Genomic DNA, 15,000 nt, shown 5'->3' with positions numbered 1-15,000 from the left:
AAAGGCATATTTATAATAGAATACTTGCGTATTCCATAACAAACATCAACACTGCAAAAACAGATTCTGATTCTCACCTAATTTCACTGTCTGCCCCTCGAGCGCCTTGGAGTCCATGCTGGCCACGGCTGCCAGTAAACCGAGACCCATGGGCCTGTCTGATGAGGTGTTTACTCTGACGGGAAGTGGGAAGGAGTGGCCAACGCCTGGTCAACGGACAACTACGCTGGTTCCCGAAGACAAACAGCAACAACTTTGCCACATGGCGACCCCCAAAACTCCTCCAGAATGATCCAGGAGCTGGCACCCATGAAGATGGACACGATTGTTGCCCAGTCCCTAAACATTACACAAACAGCTGATCTCGAAACTACAAGCTCCATTCCCTCCGAACAACAATTAAATAACACCCGACGCTGCTGGTCAGGTAAGCATTGGCCAACCAAGAACTTTTCCGGAGTTTCAACTGGCAGTTTAAATAAAACCCAATCCAGTGTCCCCAATGACAGCAGTATAGCTTTGCCTAATCTAGAACGAAACATCACAGGTCTAATCCCAGCAATTAAGAAACTACGAAAACGTAATTTGTTTTCAAACTGTAATTAATGCCAGAGCACTGTGGGATCCCCATGCTAAACCCAACGGTCCGTTAGGGGGGCACCTGAATATTCTAAGTACTATTCCAAAAAGTGATCAAATTAAACATCTTCTAGCTGAATCTAACTTAGATTATCAGTGTTTATCAGAGACATAGCTTCATAAAAGCTCCTCATCATCTTCTGCCTTGCATATTCCTGGGTATAATGCCTTCAGGAAAGATTGAGCTGAGGGCAGAGGTGGGGGGTTGTTGTTTTATATTAAAGATCTCATATCATGTAAAGAGATTCAATGCCATGCTGAGACATGCCATGTATTTGTTTAGACGTCAGACTGTCACCATAAATGTCTTTCATCCTCATCACCACCCTCTGCAAAATCTGTATTTTTTTTTAGAAATTAAGTGCTTTATTTTAATTTATTTTATATTATTTACCCTTTATTTTACCAGGTGATGTCCCATTGAGATATTCAAATCGCTTTTACAAGGGAGCCCTGGGGCAACAATTACACAAGTTACACAGAATCACAGAAACGGACTCCACAAACAAAACAGATTTTATTAGTTTAAGTTCAAGAAAAGCCCAGATACACACCGTCACTCATCATGACTCTCTCTCACACACTGATCTTACTGTCTATATGAGGATTTATTACACAGTTATTCTGACATGATATTTCAGTGACAGAAGTTCAGCTGTTATTAAATGATGTTTTATTAACAAAGTTCGGGAGGAGCACGTTCAAATAATCAAGCAATCAATCAATCAACTCATCAAACAATTACCATGTCTACCCTATCAGCATGAGAGGAAGCATATATATATATATATTCACTCTGTCAACTCACCTAACTTCCTTGACAGTTTTCAGCATCCCTCCACCACCCCGACTCCTCACTCTTGGCTTGTTCTTTCACAGCCAGGAATACGGGGGGAGTACTCTGGGTTCGGGCCAAATACCGAGCCCGGAGCCCTCTCCTCGGACAGCACGCCAAATACGCATTTATTCTATCTGACTTATTTGTAAGTGTGAACTCGTGAATGTAATGAAGAGGAAATAAGAGACTCTGTAACATCTCACTGTTACTGATTTATCATGCAGCTCAAAGCATTATGGGTAGAATCTCTCTGCAGTCTATTCTCATTCATCAACACAGTTTCACTGAGCCATAAACCCCAAACCCAGGATAGAGCGGCTGAGTGAATGTGGTCTGGACTGTGTGTATGAGGCTCATTGTGTCTCCGCTGACGCTGTAGAAGGACAGAGTTCCTGCACTGGGATCCACATACACTCCTACATTCACTCCTGCATTCACTCCTATTCCACTGTGATGCACATTCACTCCTGTTCTACTGCTGATGGGCTTCACATGGAGTTTAGTCTCTGTCTTATTGTGCCAGAATGAGTAACTGGAGGGAGAGCAGTCCAAACTCCAGGACTGATCATTACGTCCAAATCCACACTCATCACCCGCTCCCTTTCTGCGGATGCTCTTATATGACACTGATATTAACACAATATTACCACTCCACTCAATCTCCCAGTAAGAGCGTCCGCACACACTCTCTCTACACAACACCTGAAGATGACATTCAAATCTGTCTGGATGATCAGGATAAAACTGAAGCTCTGGGAAAGAGTATGTAATCACTCTGTTCTCCTCAGACAGACCGAGCCATACATTCGCTGTGTTCGGATCCAGAGTGAGCGGCTGGGAATCTGATGGAGATAAAACACATCAGAATCAGGAATTATGAATCTGTCTGATCTTTTAATGTACAGTAGCTGAATTCATGTTCCATATATCAGCAGCGTCTCAGTACAGTGACTTACATTGTAGGAAGTCGTTCCTGGTCCTGGGAACAAAGTTGGTGAACGTGACTGTGGAAATCAACAGACATGAAGAGTGTGATTATTTGCACAGATGACAGAATAGTGGCGTATGGGCATCTCTGGTATTAATGCGCTTCAACACGAGCAGCTTCACTCAAGACATGGCACTGCTGCTGCTGAGAGCTTTTCTTTCACCGTATTCGGAGAGTTTCATACGTATATTGTGCGCATCATTGCCAAAAAGTAAGTGTTACTATCTTCACCTACTAGTAGATTGTGTTTTATATTAATATTTATGGCTAATGTCTCTCTGTGTGTATTAACATGTTGTGCATCGAGTGCATATGTTATTTATCTATATTGTGGATTGTATGATTTGATACTGGATGGTATAATCTAAAGCCCTATTCGCACGGGATTAGTATGACCTGGTGACCTCTAGTCATTCATAATAATTGCAGAGGTTGTCTGTGATCTTAATCCCGTGCGAATTGGTCATGTCGGTAATGTGTAAAGTAAAAATTCCCCCGCAAATGACCTACCATATTCCAGCGAACACCAAGGTCCCGTAATAATATTAGTCCCGCACGAATAGGCATCTCTGTATTTTGGCGGGTCGTATATAATTCTTTCAAGGTTTTTGTTTCCTGTGCGCTTTTTATCCATCTTTCGTGAAGAATAAAGGCTGCGTTGGAGTGTTCTGATAGTGTTTTGGGTGCTGGGTCATATCGCTATACACCATACAACTATACAATTTGCAGAAAGAGAAAGCTGAAAACCATCAGAAGAGCAAATTCATATACAGTAATTCTTGCTTAACTCCAATAATGAGAGTGAAATATTTAAATGTGTAGCCTACATCAAAATGAAAACAGTTTAACCCTTTCTCTTACTTCATTACTTCACTCACTCCAGTAAAAGAGTGCGTATGCACGTCACTGATTCTAATCGACCACCTCCGAGTGGGATTCGAACCGGAGTCTCCGGCGTCGGAGGCGGACACGCTAACAAGGACGCTAAAGACCACAGCTGCTTATGTCAGTTGCTGGCGCGCCTCTTGAGGCCAGGGGAGTGAGGTTTACACAAACAGCTTACTAACTTACTGGCTTACGTCCGTTACACACTAGTTCACTAGTTTAATCAAAACTAGCTTTAGCTGGACAATAACTTTATTCTAGAGCTGCTGTAAAGCCATACAATCTCTGTTACTGTAATCTCCTGTTGTCGCTGTGAAGCTGCTTTGGAACAATCTGTGTTAAAAGCGCTGTATAAATGAAGGTGACTTGACTTGACACAGTCTAGAGTGTTTGGACGGTGCGCACACATTTATGTTTTATAAATCCCAATACACATTTCAATGCCTTTTGTGCGTATGCAACATTTATACACGAGGCCCCAGGACTTTACCTCCGTCAGAGATCTTCCTGAGGTCCTCCTTGCAGAAACTCTCCAGTTTGTCTCTCAACTGACGGACAGATTCTCTTACGCCATCAAAAGAGGAGAGAGAACTGAAGGGATTGTCATTCACGCCTGTAGATTCAGGAGGAGCTGAGAGAGACTGGAAACTCTAGAGGAAACAGAAATCAAAGCTCATCACCTCCACACTTCATCAATAACCTGCACTACTGCCAGATTTGTGCGGCTCTTGCTGATCTTTAGTAACTCTCCTCAATCCAGCACTTTCACAGCATCAGCTTCATTCTTCTCATAGTCATTACATCATGTTAGAGCTCTTGGATCATTCTAGCATTTGCCACTTACACTATATGTGAACTTTCTAGGAAATCACTTGGATGATCAAACATCTGCCAATAACATAAATGTAATAGATCAAGTGCATCAAGTCACATTGCAGAGTTGAGCAGATCTGATCGGGAAAAGCAGTTTAAAGGCAACAAGTAGATTGACCATTATTTTTAAGTTCTGAGCAGTTAGTAGCTCTGAAATTCACAAGGACTCTTAGGACACGATCCCAAGGTCAGGTTTTGTGGTTTAAATACACTGAAGCATTGCTAATGTACAGACTTATTCCCTTTGAATAATTCATTAATTTGTGTTCCAAGTCAAATAGTTATGAAAATTAGCTGGGGTCCCATAACTGGTACCATCAAGTTCATGGATTTCACATTGTTGTAAAACATATGTTAAATATTAGTGAAGTTTTGTGCAGTTGCTGTCTGGAAGCTCGATAGAGCTTTCAGAAAACGTTTTCTTCACAGATTTCTAGATCTGAAATGTATTTGTAAGTGCGTCTCTTTCAAAAGAAGATGATATGATGAGAGTCTGACTGATGATTATATAATAACCGAACACACAGATCAACACTTCAGTCAGCGGCTCATTCTGCTCTCATGAAATGTTTCTCTGAGAGTCTCTTGCTTAAGTCCACTATGATCCTGTTCTTCTGGATCTCTGTTACCTGCAGGAAATGTATGTGATTCTGTGTGTGTGAAAGCTGCTCCAGCTCAGCGTCTCTCCTCCTCAGATCATTGATCTCCTGCTCTAGTCGCTCCAGTCGTCCTTCAGCTCGACTCACTGCAGTCTTTTCCTGATCTCTGATCCGCTGTGTCGCCTCAGAGCGGCTTCTCTCGATGGAGCGGATGAGCTCAGTGAAGATTCTCTCACTGTCCTCCACTGCTGTGTGTGCAGAGCGCTGTTAGGACACACATCACAATCACACAGTGAGCTTCAGTGAATCCTGACTGAGACTTCTCAAACTTCTCTTCTTCTCCAGACTCACCTTATGAGACTCTACAGCCTCTCTCAGCTGCTGAAGATCTTTCTCTCTCTGCTGGATCCTCTGCTGGAACGACCTCTGCGTCTCCTTCAGCAGGTGCTAAAGGACAAACCCATAACAGGAGAAACATCCCATAAATCATCAAATAAACAGATATGAATCCATTACAGGTGAAGTGGTTAGACTGAGGGGTTGAAGATCTTACATGGTAAGTATACAGGTTTATTCATAAGTGCCAGCATTATTTCATCAATGCCTAGTTTTATAGGGAATGTTCACCCACAAATGTAAATACTTTCATTGTTTTCTCATCCTCAAGTTTTTTTTTCCAAACTAGATTTTTTCTTGTATAACACAAAAGAAGATATTCTGAAGAATGTCTCTCATTCTTACTTAATGTCCTTTTTGAAGACCATATTGACTTTTAATATGCAGTCAGATGTGGCATTCATCTGTTACTGTTTGAGCAAGAACAACCTCTGCAAACTCTCCAAAGGGAGTTACTCTCTATATCGGTGTCACTGTTCCTGAACTTCTTGAAACGCCAAGAACTCCATCCTACTCCATTGTAGTCTTTTTTTCAGCCTAAACCCTTTATATGGCCTTCCTAATGCAGACTAACTTGATGGTTAAAAAGTACTTTTAATTTGTACATGATTATGAGCATATATAAGCAGCAGTCATTGTTCATTGTCATTATTCCTCAGCAATATACAATCTCAATATTTTGTTGTGTTCTCAGACTGGGGCCGACTGACCAATCACAACAGACTGGGGCCGACTGACTAATCACAACAGACTGGGGCCGACTGACCAATCACAACAGACTGGGGCCGACTGACCAATCACAACAGACTGGGGCCAACTGACCAATCAGAGCAGACTGGGGCTGACTGACCAATCACAACAGACTGGGGCCGACTGACCAATCACAACAGACTGGGGCCAACTGACCTATCACAACAGACTGGGGCTGACTGACCAATCACAACAGACTGGGGCCGACTGACCAATCAGAGCAGATTGGGGCCGACTGATCAATCAGAGCAGACTGGGGCCGAATGACCAATCAGAGCAGATTGGGGCCGACTGATCAATCAGAGCAGACTGGGGCCGACTGACCAATCACAACAGACTGGGGCCGACTGACCAATCACAACAGACTGGGGCCAACTGACCAATCAGAGCAGACTGGGGCCGACTGACCAATCACAACAGACTGGGGCCAACTGACCAATCAGAGCAGATTGGGGCCGACTGATCAATCAGAGCAGACTGGGGCCGACTGACCAATCACAACAGACTGGGGCCGACTGACCAATCACAACAGACTGGGGCCAACTGACCAATCAGAGCAGACTGGGGCCGACTGACCAATCAGAGCAGACTGGGGCCAACTGACCAATCAGAGCAGACTGGGGCCGACTGACCAATCACAACAGACTGGGGCCGACTGACCAATCACAACAGACTGGGGACTACTGACCAATCAGAGCAGACTGGGGACGACTGACCAATCAGAGCAGACTGGGGCCGACTGACCAATCACAACAGACTGGGGCCGACTGACCAATCACAACAGACTGGGGCCGACTGACCAATCACAACAGACTGGGGCCTACTGACCAATCACAACAGACTGGGGCCGACTGACCAATCAGAGCAGACTGGGGCCGACTGACCAATCACAACAGACCGGGGCCGACTGACCAATCACAACAGACTGGGGCTGACTGACCAATCAGAGCAGACTGGGGCCGACTGACCAATCACAACAGACTGGGGCCGACTGACCAATCACAACAGACTGGGGCCGACTGACCAATCACAACAGACTGGGGCCGACTGACCAGTCACAACAGACTGGGGCCAACTGACCAATCAGAGCAGACTGGGGCCGACTGACCAATCAGAGCAGACTGGGGCCAACTGACCAATCAGAGCAGACTGGGGCCGACTGACCAATCACAACAGACTGGGGCCAACTGACCAATCAGAGCAGACTGGGGCCAACTGACCAATCAGAGCAGACTGGGGCCGACTGACCAATCACAACAGACTGGGGCCAACTGACCAATCAGAGCAGACTGGGGCCGACTGACCAATCACAACAGACTGGGGCCGAATGACCAATCAGAGCAGATTGGGGCCGACTGATCAATCAGAGCAGACTGGGGCCGACTGACCAATCACAACAGACTGGGGCCGACTGACCAATCACAACAGACTGGGGCCGACTGACCAATCACAACAGACTGGGGCCGACTGACCAATCACAACAGACTGGGGCCAACTGACCAATCAGAGCAGACTGGGGCCGACTGACCAATCACAACAGACTGGGGCCGACTGACCAATCACAACAGACTGGGGCCGACTGACCAATCAGAGCGGACTGGGGCCAACTGACCAATCAGAGCAGACTGGGGCCGACTGACCAATCAGAGCAGACTGGGGCCAACTGACCAATCACAACAGACTGGGGCCGACTGACCAATCACAACAGACTGGGGCCGACTGACCAATCACAACAGATTGGGGCCGACTGACCAATCAGAGCAGACTGGGGCCGACTGACCAATCACAACAGACTGGGGCCAACTGACCAATCAGAGCAGACTGGGGCCGACTGACCAATCACAACAGACTGGGGCCGACTGACCAATCACAACAGACTGGGGCCAACTGACCAATCAGAGCAGACTGGGGCCGACTGACCAATCACAACAGACTGGGGCCGACTGACCAATCACAACAGACTGGGGCCAACTGACCAATCAGAGCAGACTGGGGCCGACTGACCAATCAGAGCAGACTGGGGCCAACTGACCAATCAGAGCAGACTGGGGCCGACTGACCAATCACAACAGACTGGGGCCGACTGACCAATCACAACAGACTGGGGCCGACTGACCAATCAGAGCAGACTGGGGCCGACTGACCAATCAGAGCAGACTGGGGCCGACTGACCAATCACAACAGACTGGGGCCGACTGACCAATCACAACAGACTGGGGCCGACTGACCAATCACAACAGACTGGGGCCTACTGACCAATCACAACAGACTGGGGCCGACTGACCAATCAGAGCAGACTGGGGCCGACTGACCAATCACAACAGACCGGGGCCAACTGACCAATCACAACAGACTGGGGCTGACTGACCAATCAGAGCAGACTGGGGCCGACTGACCAATCAGAGCAGACTGGGGCCAACTGACCAATCACAACAGACTGGGGCCGACTGACCAATCACAACAAACTGGGGCCGACTGACCAATCACAACAGACTGGGGCCAATCACAACAGACTGGGGCCGACTGACCAATCAGAGCAGACTGGGGCCGACTGACCAATCACAACAGACTGGGGCCGACTGACCAATCAGAGCAGACTGGGGCCGACTGACCAATCACAACAGACTGGGGCCGACTGACCAATCACAACAGACTGGGGCCGACTGACCAATCAGAGCAGACTGGGGCCAACTGACCAATCAGAGCAGACTGGGGCCAACTGACCAATCAGAGCAAACTGGGGCCGACTGACCAATCAAAGCAGACTGGGGCCAACTGACCAATCACAACAGACTGGGGCCGACTGACCAATCACAACAGACTGGGGCCGACTGACCAATCACAACAGATTGGGGCCGACTGACCAATCAGAGCAGACTGGGGCCGACTGACCAATCACAACAGACTGGGGCCGACTGACCAATCACAACAGACTGGGGCCGACTGACCAATCAGAGCAGACTGGGGCCGACTGACCAATCACAACAGACTGGGGCCAACTGACCAATCACAACAGACTGGGGCCGACTGACCAATCAGAGCAGACTGGGGCCGACTGACCAATCACAACAGACTGGGGCCGACTGACCAATCACAACAGACTGGGGCCGACTGACCAATCAGAGCAGACTGGGGCCGACTGACCAATCACAACAGACTGGGGCCGACTGACCAATCACAACAGACTGGGGCCGACTGACCAATCACAACAGACTGGGGCCGACTGACCAATCACAACAGACTGGGGCCGACTGACCAATCACAACAGACTGGGGTCGACTGACCAATCAGAGCAGACTGGGGCCGACTGACCAATCAGAGCAGACTGGGGCCGACTGACCAATCACAACAGACTGAGGCCGACTGACCAATCAGAGCAGACTGGGGCTGACTGACCAATCACAACAGACTGGGGCCGACTGACCAATCACAACAGACTGGGGCCAACTGACCAATCACAACAGACTGGGGCCGACTGACCAATCAGAGCAGACTGAGGCCGACTGACCAATCACAACAGACTGGGGCCGACTGACCAATCACAACAGACTGGGGCTGACTGACCAATCACAACAGACTGAGGCCGACTGACCAATCAGAGCAGACTGGGGCCGACTGACCAATCACAACAGACTGGGGCCGACTGACCAATCACAACAGACTGGGGCCGACTGACCAATCAGAGCAGACTGGGGCCGACTGACCAATCACAACAGACTGGGGCCGACTGACCAATCACAACAGACTGGGGCCGACTGACCAATCAGAGCAGACTGGGGCCGACTGACCAATCACAACAGATTGGGGCCGACTGACCAATCAGAGCAGACTGGGGCCGACTGACCAATCACAACAGACTGGGGCCGACTGACCAATCACAACAGACTGGGGCCGACTGACCAATCAGAGCAGACTGGGGCCGACTGACCAATCACAACAGACTGGGGCCAACTGACCAATCACAACAGACTGGGGCCGACTGACCAATCAGAGCAGACTGGGGCCGACTGACCAATCACAACAGACTGGGGCCGACTGACCAATCACAACAGACTGGGGCCGACTGACCAATCAGAGCAGACTGGGGCCGACTGACCAATCACAACAGACTGGGGCCGACTGACCAATCACAACAGACTGGGGCCGACTGACCAATCACAACAGACTGGGGCCGACTGACCAATCACAACAGACTGGGGCCGACTGACCAATCACAACAGACTGGGGTCGACTGACCAATCAGAGCAGACTGGGGCCGACTGACCAATCAGAGCAGACTGGGGCCGACTGACCAATCACAACAGACTGAGGCCGACTGACCAATCAGAGCAGACTGGGGCTGACTGACCAATCACAACAGACTGGGGCCGACTGACCAATCACAACAGACTGGGGCCAACTGACCAATCACAACAGACTGGGGCCGACTGACCAATCAGAGCAGACTGAGGCCGACTGACCAATCACAACAGACTGGGGCCGACTGACCAATCACAACAGACTGGGGCTGACTGACCAATCACAACAGACTGAGGCCGACTGACCAATCAGAGCAGACTGGGGCCGACTGACCAATCACAACAGACTGGGGCCGACTGACCAATCACAACAGACTGGGGCTGACTGACCAATCACAACAGACTGGGGCCGACTGACCAATCAGAGCAGACTGGGGCCGACTGACCAATCACAACAGACTGGGGCCGACTGACCAATCACAACAGACTGGGGCCGACTGACCAATCAGAGCAGACTGGGGCCGACTGACCAATCACATCAGACTGGGGCCGACTGACCAATCACAACAGACTGGGGCTGACTGACCAATCACAACAGACTGGGGCCGACTGACCAATCAGAGCAGATTGGGGCCGACTGACCAATCAGAGCAGACTGGGGCCGACTGACCAATCACAACAGACTGGGGCCGACTGACCAATCACAACAGACTGGGGCCGACTGACCAATCAGAGCAGACTGGGGCCAACTGACCAATCACAACAGACTGGGGCCCGACTGACCAATCACAACAGACTGGGGCTGACTGACCAATCAGAGCAGACTGGGGCCGACTGACCAATCAGAGCAGACTGGGGCCAACTGACCATTCACAACCAGTGGCGTATCCAGGACATTTTTACTGGGGTGGCCAAGATGGGACACAAAACTAGAGTGGGGTGGCCATATATAGCCTACTATAAAGTAATGTTATGTAAACCTTCAAACTCTTATGAACAATAGAGGATTTTAATAATAGTAACAAAGTGCAAACTTTATTTTTAAATAATGGTACTATTTCATAAAATGTAAGATACAGTCACAGGCCTATTTAGGAAATGTGTTTACTAGGCTATAGTCTGTTATTAATTACCGTAGTGGGAATATGATTTAGGCTACTCAATTAACTTGTCCATTAACTTGTCTGAAAATGCACTTGTGTTTATCTGCAAAAAGGTTCACATACACTAGATTGCAGCCTAGGCTACTTTTAATGTAAATATAATGTTAGTCGTTTGTTTTTCAATTCATAACACATGTGGACAATATGGAGTGAGCTGTAGTCTCTGTCTTATATATTCTTAAATTCTGTCTTATATTTTTTATATATTTATTTATTGTTTTAACAATTTTTATATTTATTATGCACTGGCCGTAGAGCATTGCAATTTCATTGTATACTTGATATACATTGACAATAAAGATTCTTACTTAGATTCTTACTTACTTTTTAAAGTCTACATTAGAGACCTGGGCAGGACGGATTTCTCCCTTAATAATTCCTAAAAAGCTGACATCTCAGTTCATCGTGATCTCACAAATCTCTGTTATTATCAATGAAACTGGCTGCATAATGAATCTTTCATAATATATACACTTTGTTTGCTATAATCAGATGATTTGCCAGTAGTAGCCTATGCAGAAATCAGCACTGAACAAAAAGTCCATTTTGAGCGGTGAGGGGATTCTATCTTAAATGTCTCTGATTGGCCACTGCGTTCAAGAAATCAACACATATGTCTGTGATTGGCTACATTGTTGCAAATGCAAACATGTTATACATAGAGACTCTGGCCTGTAAATCGTTTATTTTGTTTTAGTTGTTCTTGTTGCTTTTGTGCAACAGATGAATGACAATTTATTTGTTTTAAGATGTTCAATTTATAGATAATTCTATTTTGCGGGAGTCCCGCGAATCGTTTTACTCTCCCGCAACCAGCACACACACGAGTGCATTACCGCCCGTGCCCGCACTCGGCCATCAGATCTATATTCCCGAGCCGCACTCTGCTGCGTTGGGTCCCGACCATACCTCTCAATCGACTGATTCCAGCGTTTTTATTGTTGTTGTATTGTTGCAACTGTGTGACCGTCACCGTCCTCTTGTTTCACGGACTAGCAGCAGCAGGTGCACCGTGCAGCGCACGTACTTTCATCTCATAAGTCACCTGACCTGCATGGCCAAACGTCCGCTGAGCAGAAATCAGCTCTCAAAGTCTCAGTTTGACCGTTACTGTGTTAGTTAAAAAATTTAAACTGGCCCTAAATCAGTTGATCAGCTGTCATCATTGATTGACAACATTTCTCATTTCTTGTGTTGACGAACTTGACCAACTACCTATCAGATCTGGGGTGGCCAAAGGGGTGGCCAATGAGCTTTCAGGGGTGGCCCCGGCCACCCCAGGCCACCCCCTAGAATCGCCACTGTTCACAACAGACTGGGGCCGACTGACCAATCACAACAGACTGGGGCCGACTGACCAATCACAACAGACTGGGGCCTACTGACCAATCAGAGCAGACTGGGGCCGACTGACCAATCACAACAGACTGGGGCCGACTGACCAATCAGAGCAGACTGGGGCCGACTGACCAATCACAACAGACTGGGGCCGACTGACCAATCACAACAGACTGGGGCTGACTGACCAATCACAACAGACTGGGGCCGACTGACCAATCAGAGCAGACTGGGGCCGACTGACCAATCACAACAGACTGGGGCCAACTGACCAATCACAACAGACTGGGGCCGACTGACCAATCACAACAGACTGAGGCCGACTGACCAATCAGAGCAGACTGGGGCCGACTGACCAATCACAACAAACTGGGGCCGACTGACCAATCAGAGCAGACTGGGGCCGACTGACCAATTACAACAGACTGAGGCCGACTGACCAATCACAACAGACTGGGGCCGACTGACCAATCACAACAGACTGGGGCCGACTGACCAATCACAACAGACTGGGGCCAACTGACCAATCACAACAGACTGGGGCCGACTGACCAATCAGAGCAGACTGGGGCCGACTGACCAATCACAACAGACTGGGGCTGACTGACCAATCACAACAGACTGAGGCCGACTGACCAATCAGAGCAGACTGGGGCCGACTGACCAATCACAACAGACTGGGGCCGACTGACCAATCACAACAGACTGGGGCTGACTGACCAATCACAACAGACTGGGGCCGACTGACCAATCAGAGCAGACTGGGGCCAACTGACCAATCACAACAGACTGGGGCCGACTGACCAATCAGAGCAGACTGAGGCCGACTGACCAATCACAACAGACTGGGGCCGACTGACCAATCACAACAGACTGGGGCTGACTGACCAATCACAACAGACTGAGGCCGACTGACCAATCAGAGCAGACTGGGGCCGACTGACCAATCACAACAGACTGGGGCCGACTGACCAATCACAACAGACTGGGGCTGACTGACCAATCACAACAGACTGGGGCCGACTGACCAATCAGAGCAGACTGGGGCCAACTGACCAATCACAACAGACTGGGGCCCGACTGACCAATCACAACAGACTGGGGCTGACTGACCAATCAGAGCAGACTGGGGCCGACTGACCAATCAGAGCAGACTGGGGCCAACTGACCATTCACAACAGACTGGGGCCCGACTGACCAATCACAACAGACTGGGGCCGACTGACCAATCAGAGCAGACTGGGGCCGACTGACCAATCACAACAGACTGGGGCCTACTGACCAATCAGAGCAGACTGGGGCCGACTGACCAATCACAACAGACTGGGGCCGACTGACCAATCAGAGCAGACTGGGGCCGACTGACCAATCACAACAGACTGGGGCCGACTGACCAATCACAACAGACTGGGGCTGACTGACCAATCACAACAGACTGGGGCCGACTGACCAATCAGAGCAGACTGGGGCCGACTGACCAATCACAACAGACTGGGGCCAACTGACCAATCACAACAGACTGGGGCCGACTGACCAATCACAACAGACTGGGGCCGACTGACCAATCACAACAGACTGAGGCCGACTGACCAATCAGAGCAGACTGGGGCCGACTGACCAATCACAACAAACTGGGGCCGACTGACCAATCAGAGCAGACTGGGGCCGACTGACCAATTACAACAGACTGAGGCCGACTGACCAATCACAACAGACTGGGGCCGACTGACCAATCACAACAGACTGGGGCCGACTGACCAATCACAACAGACTGGGGCCAACTGACCAATCACAACAGACTGGGGCCGACTGACCAATCAGAGCAGACTGGGGCCGACTGACCAATCACAACAGACTGGGGCCGACAGACCAATCAGAGCAGACTGGGGCCGACTGACCAATCACAACAGACTGGGGCCGACAGACCAATCAGAGCAGACTGGGGCCAACTGACCAATCACAACAGACTGGGGCCGACAGACCAATCAGAGCAGACTGGGGCCGACTGACCAATCACAACAGACTGGGGCCGACTGACCAATCACAACAGACTGGGGCCGACTGACCAATCACAACAGACTGGGGCCGACTGACCAATCACAACAGACTTGGGCCGACAGACCAATCAGAGCAGACTGCGATTTTCAGGAGGCATGTTTCAAAGGAACTGAAACTAAAACAGTGTTCAGACAGAGAGTGAAAACAGAGTGAAAATTATGTAAATGTTTTCTAGTAGACCCAATTAACAAAATGATGAGCCTTTAAATGAGCATAATGATATCTCTTTAAGTTC

The 15,000-nt window shown here is 48.9% G+C and overlaps 1 protein-coding gene across 1 annotated transcript; it reads right to left on the bottom strand.

Annotated features, from left to right (window-relative positions):
- Window positions 1-991: 991 nt before the first annotated feature.
- On the bottom strand, window positions 992-5,269 carry LOC307154192 (tripartite motif-containing protein 16-like protein; the record flags this gene model as incomplete). Its single annotated transcript, XM_079898954.1, has 5 exons — window positions 992-2,319; window positions 2,434-2,481; window positions 3,841-4,000; window positions 4,853-5,086; window positions 5,174-5,269. Coding segments are annotated over 5 exons (1,110 nt in total), but the record flags the coding sequence as incomplete, so codon positions are not given.
- Window positions 5,270-15,000: the final 9,731 nt, after the last annotated feature.

The sequence above is a fragment of the Squalius cephalus genome (assembly GCF_949319135.1).
Source record: "Squalius cephalus genome assembly, contig: scaffold_110, whole genome shotgun sequence".
NCBI lineage: Eukaryota > Metazoa > Chordata > Actinopteri > Cypriniformes > Leuciscidae > Squalius > Squalius cephalus.
Note: the sequence above shows the minus strand (reverse complement) of the source record. Positions and strands in the feature narration are given on the sequence as shown.